This window comes from Portunus trituberculatus, chromosome 35 (genome assembly GCF_017591435.1).
Source record: "Portunus trituberculatus isolate SZX2019 chromosome 35, ASM1759143v1, whole genome shotgun sequence".
In the NCBI taxonomy this organism is placed as follows: Eukaryota; Metazoa; Arthropoda; class Malacostraca; order Decapoda; family Portunidae; genus Portunus; species Portunus trituberculatus.
Window position 1 is genome coordinate 17419247 of NC_059289.1, and position 13622 is coordinate 17432868.

General features: G+C 38.0%; 1 protein-coding gene across 3 annotated transcripts; it reads left to right on the forward strand.

Annotated features, from left to right (window-relative positions):
- Positions 1-82: 82 nt before the first annotated feature.
- Positions 83-10093, forward strand: LOC123513222 (zinc finger and BTB domain-containing protein 11-like). 3 transcript variants are annotated; one of them, XM_045270287.1, is made up of 8 exons: positions 83-141; positions 877-1055; positions 1833-2127; positions 2217-2443; positions 3098-3469; positions 4778-4918; positions 5349-5444; positions 5955-10093. In XM_045270287.1, exons 2-8 carry the CDS (start codon positions 912-914, stop codon positions 8370-8372), a joined length of 3693 nt encoding a protein of 1230 aa, XP_045126222.1. In that variant the 5' UTR covers positions 83-141; positions 877-911; the 3' UTR covers positions 8373-10093. The 3 variants fall into 3 exon arrangements, with proteins under 3 accessions (XP_045126222.1, XP_045126223.1, XP_045126224.1); XM_045270288.1 differs by having other exon boundaries at positions 84-432; XM_045270289.1 differs by having other exon boundaries at positions 123-211.
- The last annotated feature ends 3529 nt before the right edge of the window (positions 10094-13622 follow it).

Genomic DNA, 13622 nt, shown 5'->3' on the forward strand with positions numbered 1-13622 from the left:
TATATTTAGCATTATTTGGTGTTGAATATGTCCAAGAAGGGGCGGGTAGAGGGCGGGGCGGGCGTGAATCAGTGTGGTGGCACCGCCGGCCAATAATTCCCGCACTTCCTCCTCGGGGGTGTGTTGAGCCGCCCTCGCCAGGTACTGTGTTGAGGCTTCTAATTGCCTTATGCGGTGACGTTGAGACATAAACGTGCTCATATGAAACACAGTACGTACGGGCACGATACTAACGGAGCTCCCTGGGCAGTCAGTGCCTTGAAGTGTGTGGCCGAGGTCACCACAAGATAACCTCCTGACTTTGGGAACACGGGCAAGCATGTCGAAGGCCACACTACAATTATAACCACCTAATGACTAGTAGCATTACCTTATGTTCTATCTTAGAATCAGAACACCTTGAAATGACCTCGGGGACGGGGTGAAAGAAAGGTATTTAAATTATTACCTTATGACTTAAAGGATAAAGAATGAGTTGTCTAAGTCTGGGCTGGTGGCATCATACACCAGTGGCCTGACTTGGTGCCTTCCATCAATAACTCGAGATCAGGCCTGCAGGCTAGGCATTGTACAGTAGGGGTACTTAGGCTGCCTTTCTTATTAATAGTGTCTTGATATCGTAGTACAAGTTTTCTTGATTCAAGTTACATGACTGTTTTAAACAAAACTTAGCTGAAAGAATGTGCCTTTGTATTGTGTTTATTGAATTTTTTATTTATCTTTTTTTTTATCCAGTTGATAGGAACAGTATGGAGAATTCATTCAAAAAATTTGTTTTATTTTTACTTTGTTTATTTACTTTTATATATATATATTTAGATCACAAGTGTATTTGAGAGAAAATGGTGTTTGTACAGTCGTGCACCTGACTTTCAGCTTGAGTGTGTTCCACAAGTTGTGGCTGATGTACCATGATGGTGGACTTGGGTGGGGGAGCCAGGGAGCATTTACAGAATGCAAGTGCTGAGGAATCTGAGGAACCCTTGCCCCCGATATCTTCAGTTGGGTATGCTCACCCTGTGTCACGCCCTGCCTCCTGGCGGTCCACATTCCAGGTATCTACATTGCTTAAGTTCTATAAGTTATAAGAAAATGTTTTTGAGCTCTTTTAGTGAAGAGGACAATGCAGGAGAACCCAAAGAAATCTAGATTAGAATATCAAATGCTCAAATTTATTGCTTTGTTTATACCAGGGGTGGGCAACCTTAGTGTCGGGCCTATCACCTCTCTTGGCAGTAATATTACAATCCAGCTCACAAAATCCCAGCCAGAAAAATAAATAGATAGGTTTTGGCAGACAGCATCTGTCTGGGTAGAGATCCAATAATGTTGTTGGATGTGAACTTGTTAGATGCGAGATCCTACTATTTTTGTTGATTTTTAGAGTTTGAGTGCAATAGGACTATTTTAACTTAATATGTATTTAGATAGGTATGTTCATAAAGGGACTGTCACATGTAACCCTGATAGCCTCTTGCAAGAGGCTGCAGCGTCTCTCATTTTCTAATGTTCTTAATGTTGGTTTTTAGAGTTTTTTAGATCTACTTTGAAATATTCACTTGTACAAAGTTTTAAGCATGAAACTCTTGTGTTATGTACTGTCTAGTATATGTTTTATTTATAGCATATGTAATTTATAAATTTCTAACATCATCAATTAACTTGATATGATTGAACTGTAGCTGTGTCATTTATGTTTGACATTTTCTTGTCTAGCCACTATATTGAATAGAATTTTTAATGATTTTGTTTTATGGTAGTGCTGGAATATATATTGGTAAATAGTATAATCTAGTTTGGTTTATTTGAAATGTCTTCTTATTCACTTCCAGGAACAGGATACGCCTGACCCCCTCAACTTAGTGGAATCTGTGCCACACAACCTTATTCAAGTAAAGAGTGATCCAGAAAACCTTAGTGGTCTATGTATTGGCAATAGCAGCAGTTTGTCAGAAACTCCTGTTTCTTGTGCTGAGGCTGCTGAGGATGCTCGAGCCAAGGGGCAGCTGCTGCAGGAAATCACTCATGTTGCTGAGACTTTTGAACCATACAGCTCATCTTTGCCACCTGGATGTTACAGGAACTATACTTTGTCTTCAGATGCTCCAGCCCATACAGACTATATATGTACGTTGATTATTGCAAATCCTGAATACAAGTTATGTATATTTCACAAGTTAGAAGAACATAATATTGTGACTGTCAATGTTTTACAGTTGCAGATACACCTCACTGGTGCTGGAGCCGCAGCTCAACAGATGATAAGACCCTCAGTGGGCACAATGGTGGCAGCTTATTTACAGGCACTGTGCCATCCAATGAGACTGTGATCAACTCCTTGCAGTACAATGTTCCACCACACCTCATGTCAGATGCCTTCTCATCATCGCTGCCACCAGTGTCTGTCAACCAGTCACCCACCTCCGTCCCGAACTGCTCACCTGTAAGTCTAGGAAAATTTTACTCAAAAATAATAAATACATAAAAAATAACCATTAAAAAAAAGAAGAAAGAAAGATAAATTAAAATAATATTAACAGGTTAACAGAGCGTGGCTAAGTCTCATATTTGCCCTAAAATTTTGTACTAATTAATGTGATCAGTGAGTGGTGGTGATGTGAATGGTTCTTAGAGGTAGTTGTGGATTTTTTGTGAAAGAAAGCATGCAGAGATAAATGACATGATAGTAGAAATGTTTGTTGTCCTAAGGTTGAGTTTGGACTAGACCAAATGGAGACATCTGTGATCATCTCATTGAGAAAGAACAAGCATTAGAGTATATAAACATAAAGATGATTCCTTGTAGTGCTGCTTTGAATGTTGTTTGCACTGGACCTTTGTTTATGTATAGCAATTTAAGCAAAGAGTTTAATTTTTGTATAATTCATCATATGTTAGACTTGGTTTAATTACAACTGCATTCACAGATCTGCTTAGGGACTGGCATCTAAGTGGGCCTTTTTGTGTAATAATTTCTCTTCTCACATAAAAGAAAAAATTATGAACAATCTGACTTCCTTTATTATCATTACATATTGTATTTAATGCAAAGCTTGTTTTAAGAATTGAAAGTTTACTGTAATCTTTTCCCTCCCAGATTCAGAAACCACCACCTCCACCACCACCACTTTCTGCGTTGACCTCATCTGCACTAGATCTCTCACCTGGTCCACCATCAACAACACACCAGTTGCCATCATTGCAGCCTTCACTACTGACTCCAGCCTCAACACACATGACAACTCTTGGCTCTGTCCCTCCCTCAACACACCAACTCCCTAATCTCCCACCCTCTCTCATCTCCTTAGAAATACCCTCACAAGCACTCTCAGCCCAAGACACTCTGGATAACACATTAGACCTGGTGGGGGTAGAAGAGTCTGCAAGTCATGAGAGAGTGCCAGAGTTTGAGTGTGGAGAGTGTGGGGCTGTGTTCTCACGATTGCCTCACCTGAAGTATCATATGAAGGTAATATAAAGAATATTCATTATGTTGTTCTTAGTGTAGGTGATTATTTTTTTAGGCATTAAAATCTCTACACTGCAGTATGGTCATATAGATACTTTTCTTTTTTCATGATAACATTTAGATTTATTTTTCTCAAAAAAAAATTTCCCATTGAAATACCATTAATATGTTCCAGCCTCCCCAAAAAGAGCATTACTTTTTTTTTTTTTTTTTTTTTCAGTAGAAACAGATATTTATAAGTAATAATAATTGTATAGAAACATGATAAAATATAACAAAAGAGAATTTAAATAGATAAACTACTCTTGTAAAGTAGCTATATTTATCTCGAAAGGGTGTATTCCACGGAACGTTGCCCTACTGCATCTGTCTATTAGTTGGAGTATACAAATATACCCACCTACAGAAGACTGGCTGCTCTAATAATCACAAAAGAGCTCATTGATGATCCTGTAATCATTATTCATGGAATAAATTAAGTTTTAAGTAGAAGAAAGAGAGGGGATAGAGGCTGCACCACTGTCGCTGCAGGTTTGTTTACATTGTTCCCCCCTCTCATTGATAAGCGTTGGTGGAGGAGGTAGGCAGAGATAGGAGAAATTTGTTTAGCCTTTTCAGTTATATACACATGCATACTTTATCAATGCATAAGAATATATAAAATAAAAGCATAAGTTTATTTAGTATTCTTACCTTGGAGACAAACATTTTCAGCTAATGGTAGTGAATGGTGAATGAGGAGGAGGAAGAAAGGAAGGGATGCAGGCACCATTCACACTTAAACATTTAACGTAAATTAAAACTACACGTACTTTAAAAGAAAAGAAAGAAAAGAAAAAAAGTCAGTAAAAAGTGTAAAAATGATGAAAGAGCAATCATAGTGCACGAGATCTGCGGGAAACATGATGATACTAGCTCTACTGAGGCTGGACTGATGCACTGAGATGCCAACTTGCAGTAACATCCCCAAGCATGACTCATATTTCAAAATTTCGCTAGTATCTTAAAAAAAATAAAAGGACAATTGTAGCTCGTATCTCAGAAAAAACTTGTATCTCAGGTAACTCGTATCTCAGGGTACCACTGTAAGTGGGGATGGCCTGATCACACACTGTAGCCATGCAGGAAGAATATATTGTATTGTATGTATTAAGAATTCTGCAAAGACCAAGAAGAATTAAATGTGAAAGATGGTAGTTACCAAAATTGCTTTTTGTTCAAAACGTTTTGTAATTATCTCTCTCTCTCTCTCTCTCTCTCTCTCTCTCTCTCTCTCTCTCTCTCTCTCTCTCTCTCTCTTTAACACAGATTCATGGTGAAGTGGAGAAATCTGATAAACAAGACTTTACAACAGACTCATCGAATTCCAAGTTCAGAGTACAATCATCTGAAAAAGTATTCCCTTGTAAGCATTGTGGGGAAAAGTTTTCTAGAGCTGAGAAACTCAAGGTTTGTTTTGTTTGTTCTCTTATTTTGACTCAGTCACAATGCAATAAAACTTCATAAGTCAGGCTAATTATGGGAAAGAACAGTCTGACTCAACTGAAAATCTAACTTATCAGAGCTCTGCACTGCTCTTAGAGATCTTTGTTCTAAGGGTGTTTAGCAGCTAGATGTCCAGGCCAAGCACTGTTACCCTTTCAGCTCTTTCTTGCATTCACCATATGTGGACAGATTTGTGAAACTTTTTGTACAGATCCTTCTTCCCCTAACAATGTCCAGCATAACTGACATCTGACTTGAATGGGTCAGACTTAGTAAGGGTTTATGTATATACATGATGCATCACAGGAACACTGAGATGATCTTGAAATATTGAAGCTTGTGCGTTCCTTGTGTCTAGTTTTGCTAGTTGATGTCATTTGGTTCTCACTTACAGACTCACGAGGTGAAGCATTCAGGCAACCGCCCATTCCGTTGTAATGACTGTGGTGCAGCTTTTCCTGCTAAAGCAATGCTTATTAGACATAAAAAAGTAAGAATGTTATTTTTATATGTTTATGTAATGTATAATTATAATGTATTGATTTTATTTTTATTAATTATACATTCATGCATTTATTTATTATTTACTTTTGTATATTTGTTATTATTTTATTTGAGTACTTTACCAATATATTTATTTTGTGTGTAATAGTTTTTTTTTTTTTTTTCAGTGGTTATTGAATTGAAATAAATTCCAATCATGTGCTGTATTAAAAAGGATCTTTGCATTTATAATTACTAAAATTAATAATATTTGTGCCTGTCAGTATTTGAAGTTAGTGTAGTTAGTTCAATTTTTCTATAGATTTTTTTTTTTTTTTTTTTCCTCCCTCTCATATTGTCTTCTTGCAGCTCAATATTGTATTTCAGTAGCATTTGGAAGCAAAATTAGCATGGTTATAAATTAATTTTAATATTATTTTTTATCATCTTTTAATGATAATATGTAGTTTAAAAATAACTTCAGAAATTCATGGTAATCTTTTCTTTTCTTTCTCAGGTTCACACGGGTGAGAAACCATACAAATGTGATATATGCAAGACATGCTTTACTGAGGCAGGTAGCTTGAAGGTTCATAAGCGCCTGCACAGTGGAGAGAAACCATTCAAGTGTGATCAGTGTGATGTGGCATTCAATGGTGCAGGGATGCTGGCTACACATAAGAGGAAACATACAGGGGAGAGACCCTACATGTGTGATGAGTGTGGTGAGACATTTCGGTTGTTGTCGACCTTGAAAAGTCACAGGAGGAGACACACTGGGGAGAAACCCTTTGTGTGTGAACTGTGTGGGTCATCTTTTACACAGAGGGCAGCTATGCAGCGACACAAGAGAATCCACTCAGATCAAAAGCCATGGGAATGTGGGCAGTGTGGATATAAATTCAGGGAAAAGGAAAATCTTAGAAAACACGTTGCTCTCCACAAAATAAAACTACAGCATATGTGTGACATTTGTGGTGCTGGATTCAATCAGGCCAAGAAGTTAGAGACTCACAAGATGCTTCACAATGGAGGGGACCGACCCTACAAATGCAATAAATGCCCGTCCACTTTCACTAATCCCAAGTATCTGACACAGCACAAAAAGCGCGTTCATGATAGGAAGGGAGCAATTAGGTGTGAAGAATGTAATGGGACATTCAAAAGGAAAGAAACTCTTCGTTCTCACATGAGGATACACAAAGGAGAGCGGCCTTACGTGTGCGAGGAGTGTGGGGCAGCATTCAATCAGCGAGGAACTCTGACTAAGCACATCAGAGTTCATGGTAGTCAGGCTTTGATTAATAATCAAGGCAAGAACATTGAAACAAAATCTTTTGATCATGATCAAGCAGATGCAGATGACCAGACACCACGTGGTGAAAAGGAAGATGGAGAGGTAGCATTTAATTGTTCAATTTGTAGCCTTCACTTTCCCAGTCAGAGGGAGTTAATACAACATAGCAGGTCAAATCATTCCTCCAGCAAAAGTCTTCAAGAAAACACAGCATCTGACCAGGATGTTGATGACAGTAGTGAACACATTAGAGACAAATATATTTGTGAGGACTGTAATCAAACTTTCTTTAGAAAGCGCCAGCTGAAAGCCCACAAGAAATACTGTCCGTGCCGATGCCCGAGTTATCAGGTTGACTTGCCAGAGAAGGCAGAGGTAACAATGATGGCGCAAAGTGATACAAGAGAAGTTGATGCTATGAAGTTGCTGACTGCCGTACTGGCAGCAACCACTAACAACACAGGGGAAGTTTCTGACTTTCACAGTTCATCTTCTAGTAATGAAAATCCACCCTCTGTTCCCACAATATCTCTACATTCTTCTTCATCATCAACCATCACCTCAAATGTAGAGGAACACCATGATCGCCATGAATCACTTCGACTCTTTTCTGCGTGTGATCCGTCTTATGCAGAACACCTACATATTAATTTCAAGGACAGCCATTTGAATCATTCCCCACAACATCCATCACACTTGCCACAGTCACCTCAGCCCCCAGACAGAATATTGCATCAGCCATCTCAGGATCACAATCAGCTAGATCATTCACATCTCTCACTGGAACACATGTCCCAGGACCATGTACAACACTCCTCTCACATGCAATCTTCAGATCACCATTCAAGTCACATTCTTCTGTCACAGAGTTTTGAGCATCTTCATCACAATTCTCAGCAATCTGCCCATCTTCATCAGCAGCCACCACAACCTGAAGCTCATATTCATGATCCAATGCAGGACCACACAGAGCAGGATCACTCACACCTGATACCAAGACAGTACACTCACCTGCAACACCCATTAAAGGAACACAGTCACCTCTCACCACCTCCAAGACATCAAGACTCACCACACCAAGACACAAGAACACAAATTATTAGTTTAAGGGAAGCCGAGGTGCCTGAGTCATCTCATGATACAAATCCTGTTCATCATCTCCAGCTCAAACAAATTCATGCACAGCCACAACCTGATGATCACCAGATTGATCTCATTGTACAAGGACAGTTTTTCAAGACGTCATCATCATCATCACTGTCAAGCCAACATTTGCATCACCACCATCTCCCCAACAGTGAAAACAGTAATCAGAATGTACACCTTCAAGAACATCCTAGTCACATTCCTTCTGACATAAAGGACCGTGATGAACTTGATCACAGCTTACATCATCATCAGGGCCAAGAAGAAACAGAGAATTGTCATTGTCATTATAATCATCACCATAATCAACAGTTACCACAGCACCTTAAAGAAAATGAGGAACAAAATGAAAGTGATTCAAACCTGCATCACCACCATTGCCACCATCACCGCCATCGCCATCACCATCACCATCACCATCAAGGGCAGCAAAACCCGTTTTGTTCTACTTTAGAGTGTCCAATTGATATAAAGATAGAGGATATTATGTAAGCTTAGTAAGGAGTATATATTTTATATATAAGTATGTGATGTACCATGCACAAGGTTATGCTTGTAAATACTACACTGTATTTTCACATGAATTTATCTCAGGAAGTAAAGTCTGGAACTACAAATATTTTACAGTATACTATTTACTGTTTTATCAAATTACAGTGTTGAAAATGTCACCAGAGTTATGTGCTGTACTTTATTAGGAATATGACATTTAAGCATGGAAAATATTGGAAATGTGGAGTTGGAAAGGAAAAGTGACGAAGAGTGAAAAGTAATAATGGAATATGAGGTACATGACAAGACATTGGAAAGTTTGCAGTATTGAATATATTTGTGTGATTATCAGGAAGATCTAAGAAATTAATATCAGTGAAGGCTGACAGACAACAGAAGGAAGGTGGAATGATGTGATGATCCTAGTAAAGGAGTATCAGGTTCCTTGAGAGAGAGAGGATAAGGATTAAGAAGCAATTTTTTTTTATCTCCACACATTGTGGGGAAATAAATCAGTGAACCCAGCTGGAGGCTGCTCCACGTGCTGCACACTTGAAAGTGGACCACAGAAGGCCATTGGTAGATGTCTCTAGCTTCTGCTGTGTGGCTAGGCATAGTATCTATAGTAATAAACATAATAATGTAAAGGTAATTAATTATCAACAGTGATATTAGAATTTATTTTTGAGAATATGAAACTATATATTTTTATTTTATGTATCAAGAAAATTAATGTGATAGTGATGTAATGATGATCCAAATACAATCAACAGATAATCTTCATCCAGACCGTACTGGTATCATGTCTGCTGGAACAAACTGTATAAAGCCACAATGCATTTGTGTTCAGATCTTTAGTCCTGTTAATAGTTCACGTGTTCTAAGTTGTTTGTCATTACATGATTGCATTATTAGTGATCACTTAGAGAATGGTGTTAGTGAATGCACATTGGATCACTAAGATATTCAGTAACATGTAGCAAGAACAGTTTGCCAAAGATATATTGATAGTCTTCTTTTACAATGCATAATGTCTTAGCTTTTGGTTAACAATATATTGTTTTTTCTTTATCAGAAATCAAAGATCTCAAACCTCAGGAGGTGCATGATCCTCAGATGTTTCAGTGTCATATGCCAAAAATTGTTACTTTGTTACAGTAGTGCATGCTGAATGACAACTGTAGTGAAACTTCATTTCTTTTACTGCAGTTGATTATTTTTTAGCCACTTCATTGTAATACATGAGATGCAACAGCTTTCTTGGATCTGCACACCCTTCACTAATACTATTATTTTGTCTTTCAGGAGTCGTGAGTCCCTGTCATTTATTTTTCATTATTTTTTTATTCAATTTTTTATTGACTTTTTTCAACCTAATCCCTAACATTTGATTACTTTAGTTCTTTGCATTTCATGAGCATGTTTCTTTCCTTTGTTGTGCAGAACAGCTATTTCAGGAATTATGCCACTGTGATAGCTTTCTACAATAAAAGGGGCCTTCTTGTGGCACCATGCAACCTGTGTTCATGAGATAGACCTTGCAGCAGTGTAGATTGTACTTCTACATAAACTTTATATCACACATCTATTTTTATGTAAATTGCAGTCATAGTTAAAAAATGATTATGTATTATGTTTATTGAAGTAATTTAAGCCAATGTTTTTATGGGTGAGGATGGAGTTTTATACATTTTCAATTTAAATAAAAGAATTTTTAAAAACATATATTTTAATGTGTGTACTATGTGTGTGTTTATCTAGTTTTATTTATAGTTATGACATTAAGGAAAGTAACTATATTCATACTATTCTGTCCAACCACCTCATGCAAGAGTCAAATCATTCATTCTTTTCTTTTGGTATTTTCTGGAACTCTGTGACTGCTTCTGTACTTTCACCTTTTTATGAAAATTCTTTAAAGTGACTGATTTCAAGAAATTTATTCCACAGTATTTAGTTAAATATTCTATTTGACCATGTGTTGGGAACTGGCACTCAGGCAGGCCTTCTTTTTATTATTATTTTCATTGCCTTGGTAAAAAAAAAGATATAGTATATATATATATATATATATATATATATATATATATATATATATATATATATATATATATATATATATATATATGGTTATCTGTATGATTACTATCATTCAACTTTTTCTTAAAAGTCATGGCTGTTTGGCCCTATGGATCACTTTTCATCTAAACAATTATTCATGTTTCTGTGGGAAAACTGTTCTTAATGTCGCTTATCAGTGGTTCTCATCCATTTTCTACGTGTGCTCCACTACCAAGGATTACAATGAAGTGCCTCCTTTCTCTTCTCCATGGTTGTGACTTTCGACCACTCAATAATCCATCACTTCCACTGACTCAACAACCTATACTCACTACTCATCCACTTAATACATCCATCCATCTACTCATTTACTTACCTACACCAAATCATCGATTGTAGGACAGAAAGTAACAGGAAAAAAAGTAACGGAAAAAAGTAACAAGAAAAAAAGTAACAAGACAAAAAGTAACAGGAAAAAAAGTAACACCGAGATAAGGCACAGGATAAGAACCTGCTTCAGCTGAGTAATTGAATGTTGCTGTTTCTGTTTCTGAGATTTCCTCAATTCAGAACAAGATTCGGTTACTGTTTCAGAGTTTCAGAGACGAATTGTCTGCTTCAATTCCAGTTTCCAAGGCTTCCTCATCGAAGAACAAGATTCAGTGCAGCTACACACAACCAGCAGCATGGAGATCACACAGAGCAACAAGGGCGGCAATAAAATTTGTTTCGAGGGATATATGTACACACGGTCGTGCACACGGAAGAAAAAAAATCTGGTGGAAGTGTTCTGAGAAAGGAAATCGAGATTGTAGAGGAAGTCTCAGCACTACGCCCGACTTGGATCATCCAGAGCCAGGCCTACCCCACAACCACGCTGCTGACCACATCAACGTGACATACACAAAATGTCGTAACTTGATGAGGCAGCAGGCGGCCAGCTCCCTAGACAAGCCATCCCAGATATTTGCCCAGGCAGTGGCAAACCAAGACCATGCTGTGCAGAAGCGTTTTCCGTGTGAGAACACCAAGCGATCCCTCAGATACCACAGGCGCACCCCACCAATGCCCGAACACCTGCACGACTTCACTTTGCCAGATGAGTGGAAGGATACACTGGGACCCAACCCTCAGCAATTCCTTCTTTACGACAATGGGCCAGAGGCAGTCAGTCGTATTATTGCCTTTGCCACATTAGAGGACCTGCGCCGTCTGTCAGCTGCAGAGACCATCTATATGGACGGTAACTTCAAGATGGCACCACCACAGTTTACTCAAGTGTACGTGATTAGAGTTCCATTTAAGACTATACATGTCTCCTGTGTCTATGCTCTATTACAGAATAAGACAAGAGCGGTGTATTCAGAGCTGTTTGATGTCGTTGTGGACCGTATCACGCAGTTGGGAATAAACCTTCATGTACAAACAGTTGTGACAGACTTTGAAGATGCCGTTTTGCGTGCAGTGAGTGCCAGCTTTGGTAGAGAAGTCGAGACAAAGTGCTGCTTCTACCATCTTACACAGTGTACCTGGCGTAAAATACAGCAGCTTGGTCTAAGAGATAATTACCACTCAGACTTGGAGTTCCGCCGGTTCTGCAGCATGTTGGATGGACTCGCCTTCCTGCCCACTGAGGAAGTGAAAGAAGGTATGGAGCACCTCAAGACCGTTACTCCTGCCGAGGCTACTGAACTGGTGGACTATTTTGACACGACCTACGTCTCAGGTAGCTACAGAAGCTACCCGGACAATACAGTAATACACATCTTGTATTTTAATGTTATTTTTTTTACTTTTTTATTCGTGTTTTCAAATACTAATTCATGTATATTGTCTTCAAGAATGACCACTGTTTTTTTTACTTTCAATTCGTTTTTAAATTTATTTAGTGTTTTTAAAATTATCTTCAAGAATGACCACTGTTTTTTACTTTTTGATTCGTGTTTTAAATCTATATTTATTGTTTTTAAACTTATCTTCAAGAATGACCACTGTTTTTACTTTTTGATTCGTGTTTTAAATCTATATTTATTGTTTTAAACTTATCTTCAAGAATGACCACTGTTTTTTACTTTTTGATTCGTGTTTTTAAATCTATTTATTGTTTTTAAACTTATCTTCAAGAATGACCTCTTTTTAATTTGTGGTTTTAAATTTATTTCATGTTTTTAATTTGTGTACATTATGGTCAAATTAACCACTGTTACTTTTTTTCCGTAATGAAATTAGTATTGTTACTTTTTTTCTTGATACTTTATTTCCTAGCAAAAACTGTTTCTTTTTTTCCGTTACTTTTTTTCCTGATACTTTCTTTCCGAGCACCCAAATCATCATACCTCATACACACCCGCCACTTCCCTAGTTGCTCTACGATCCACCGACTCGCACATCCATCTTTCCAACCAGCCACTCATCTATCCACCCAAGCACCCGTCTATCCATCTACACGACTTTTCTTGAGCCTCATTCACACCCATCTATCTACCCACACATTCACCCATCTATCCCGTGGCAGTGGGAGCGTGTCATTAGCTGTGGGGTGGATCAACACAGTTACACGTTGCATTATTAGTGATTACATCATACTAGCCATGTGGGGTTATCACAGAGCCACGCACTATATGATCAAAATGCGGTTTTTTTTTTTTTTTTTTTTTTTCAATGACGTTTCATAGTTGAGAATCCACTACTACTACTACTACTACTGGCGACTTGCTGCCCCTCTTTCCTCTTCTACCAACCCAATACCTCTACTCTCCAATCACACACACACACATGGGCGTCGATTCCTTCAATATTCAAATGGAAATGCAACCTATCAGAATTTGTCGGCCATGAGAGAAGAGACTCGTTCACGTGGAATAGTATTGGTGAGTCGGGCCCAAGTTTGTTCGACTTCACGGTCTCGGTAGGTACACCCAAGGTAAAACGAATACGATATTGTATTTATTTTATATTGGGTACACCCAAGTTAAAATGAATACGATATCGTATTTATTTTACCTTGGGGTATACACCCACAGTCTAACTTCTCGCTAGACCGTGGGTATGTATTGTACGTACGTGTAATGTGTGTGTACGTACTCGAGTGGCCTTTTTTCAAAATTTTGTTGCCTTTCTAACAAAAAAAAAAAAAAAAAAAGCGCCATTAACTCCCTATAGCTATTTCTTGGAAAGAATATGATATAT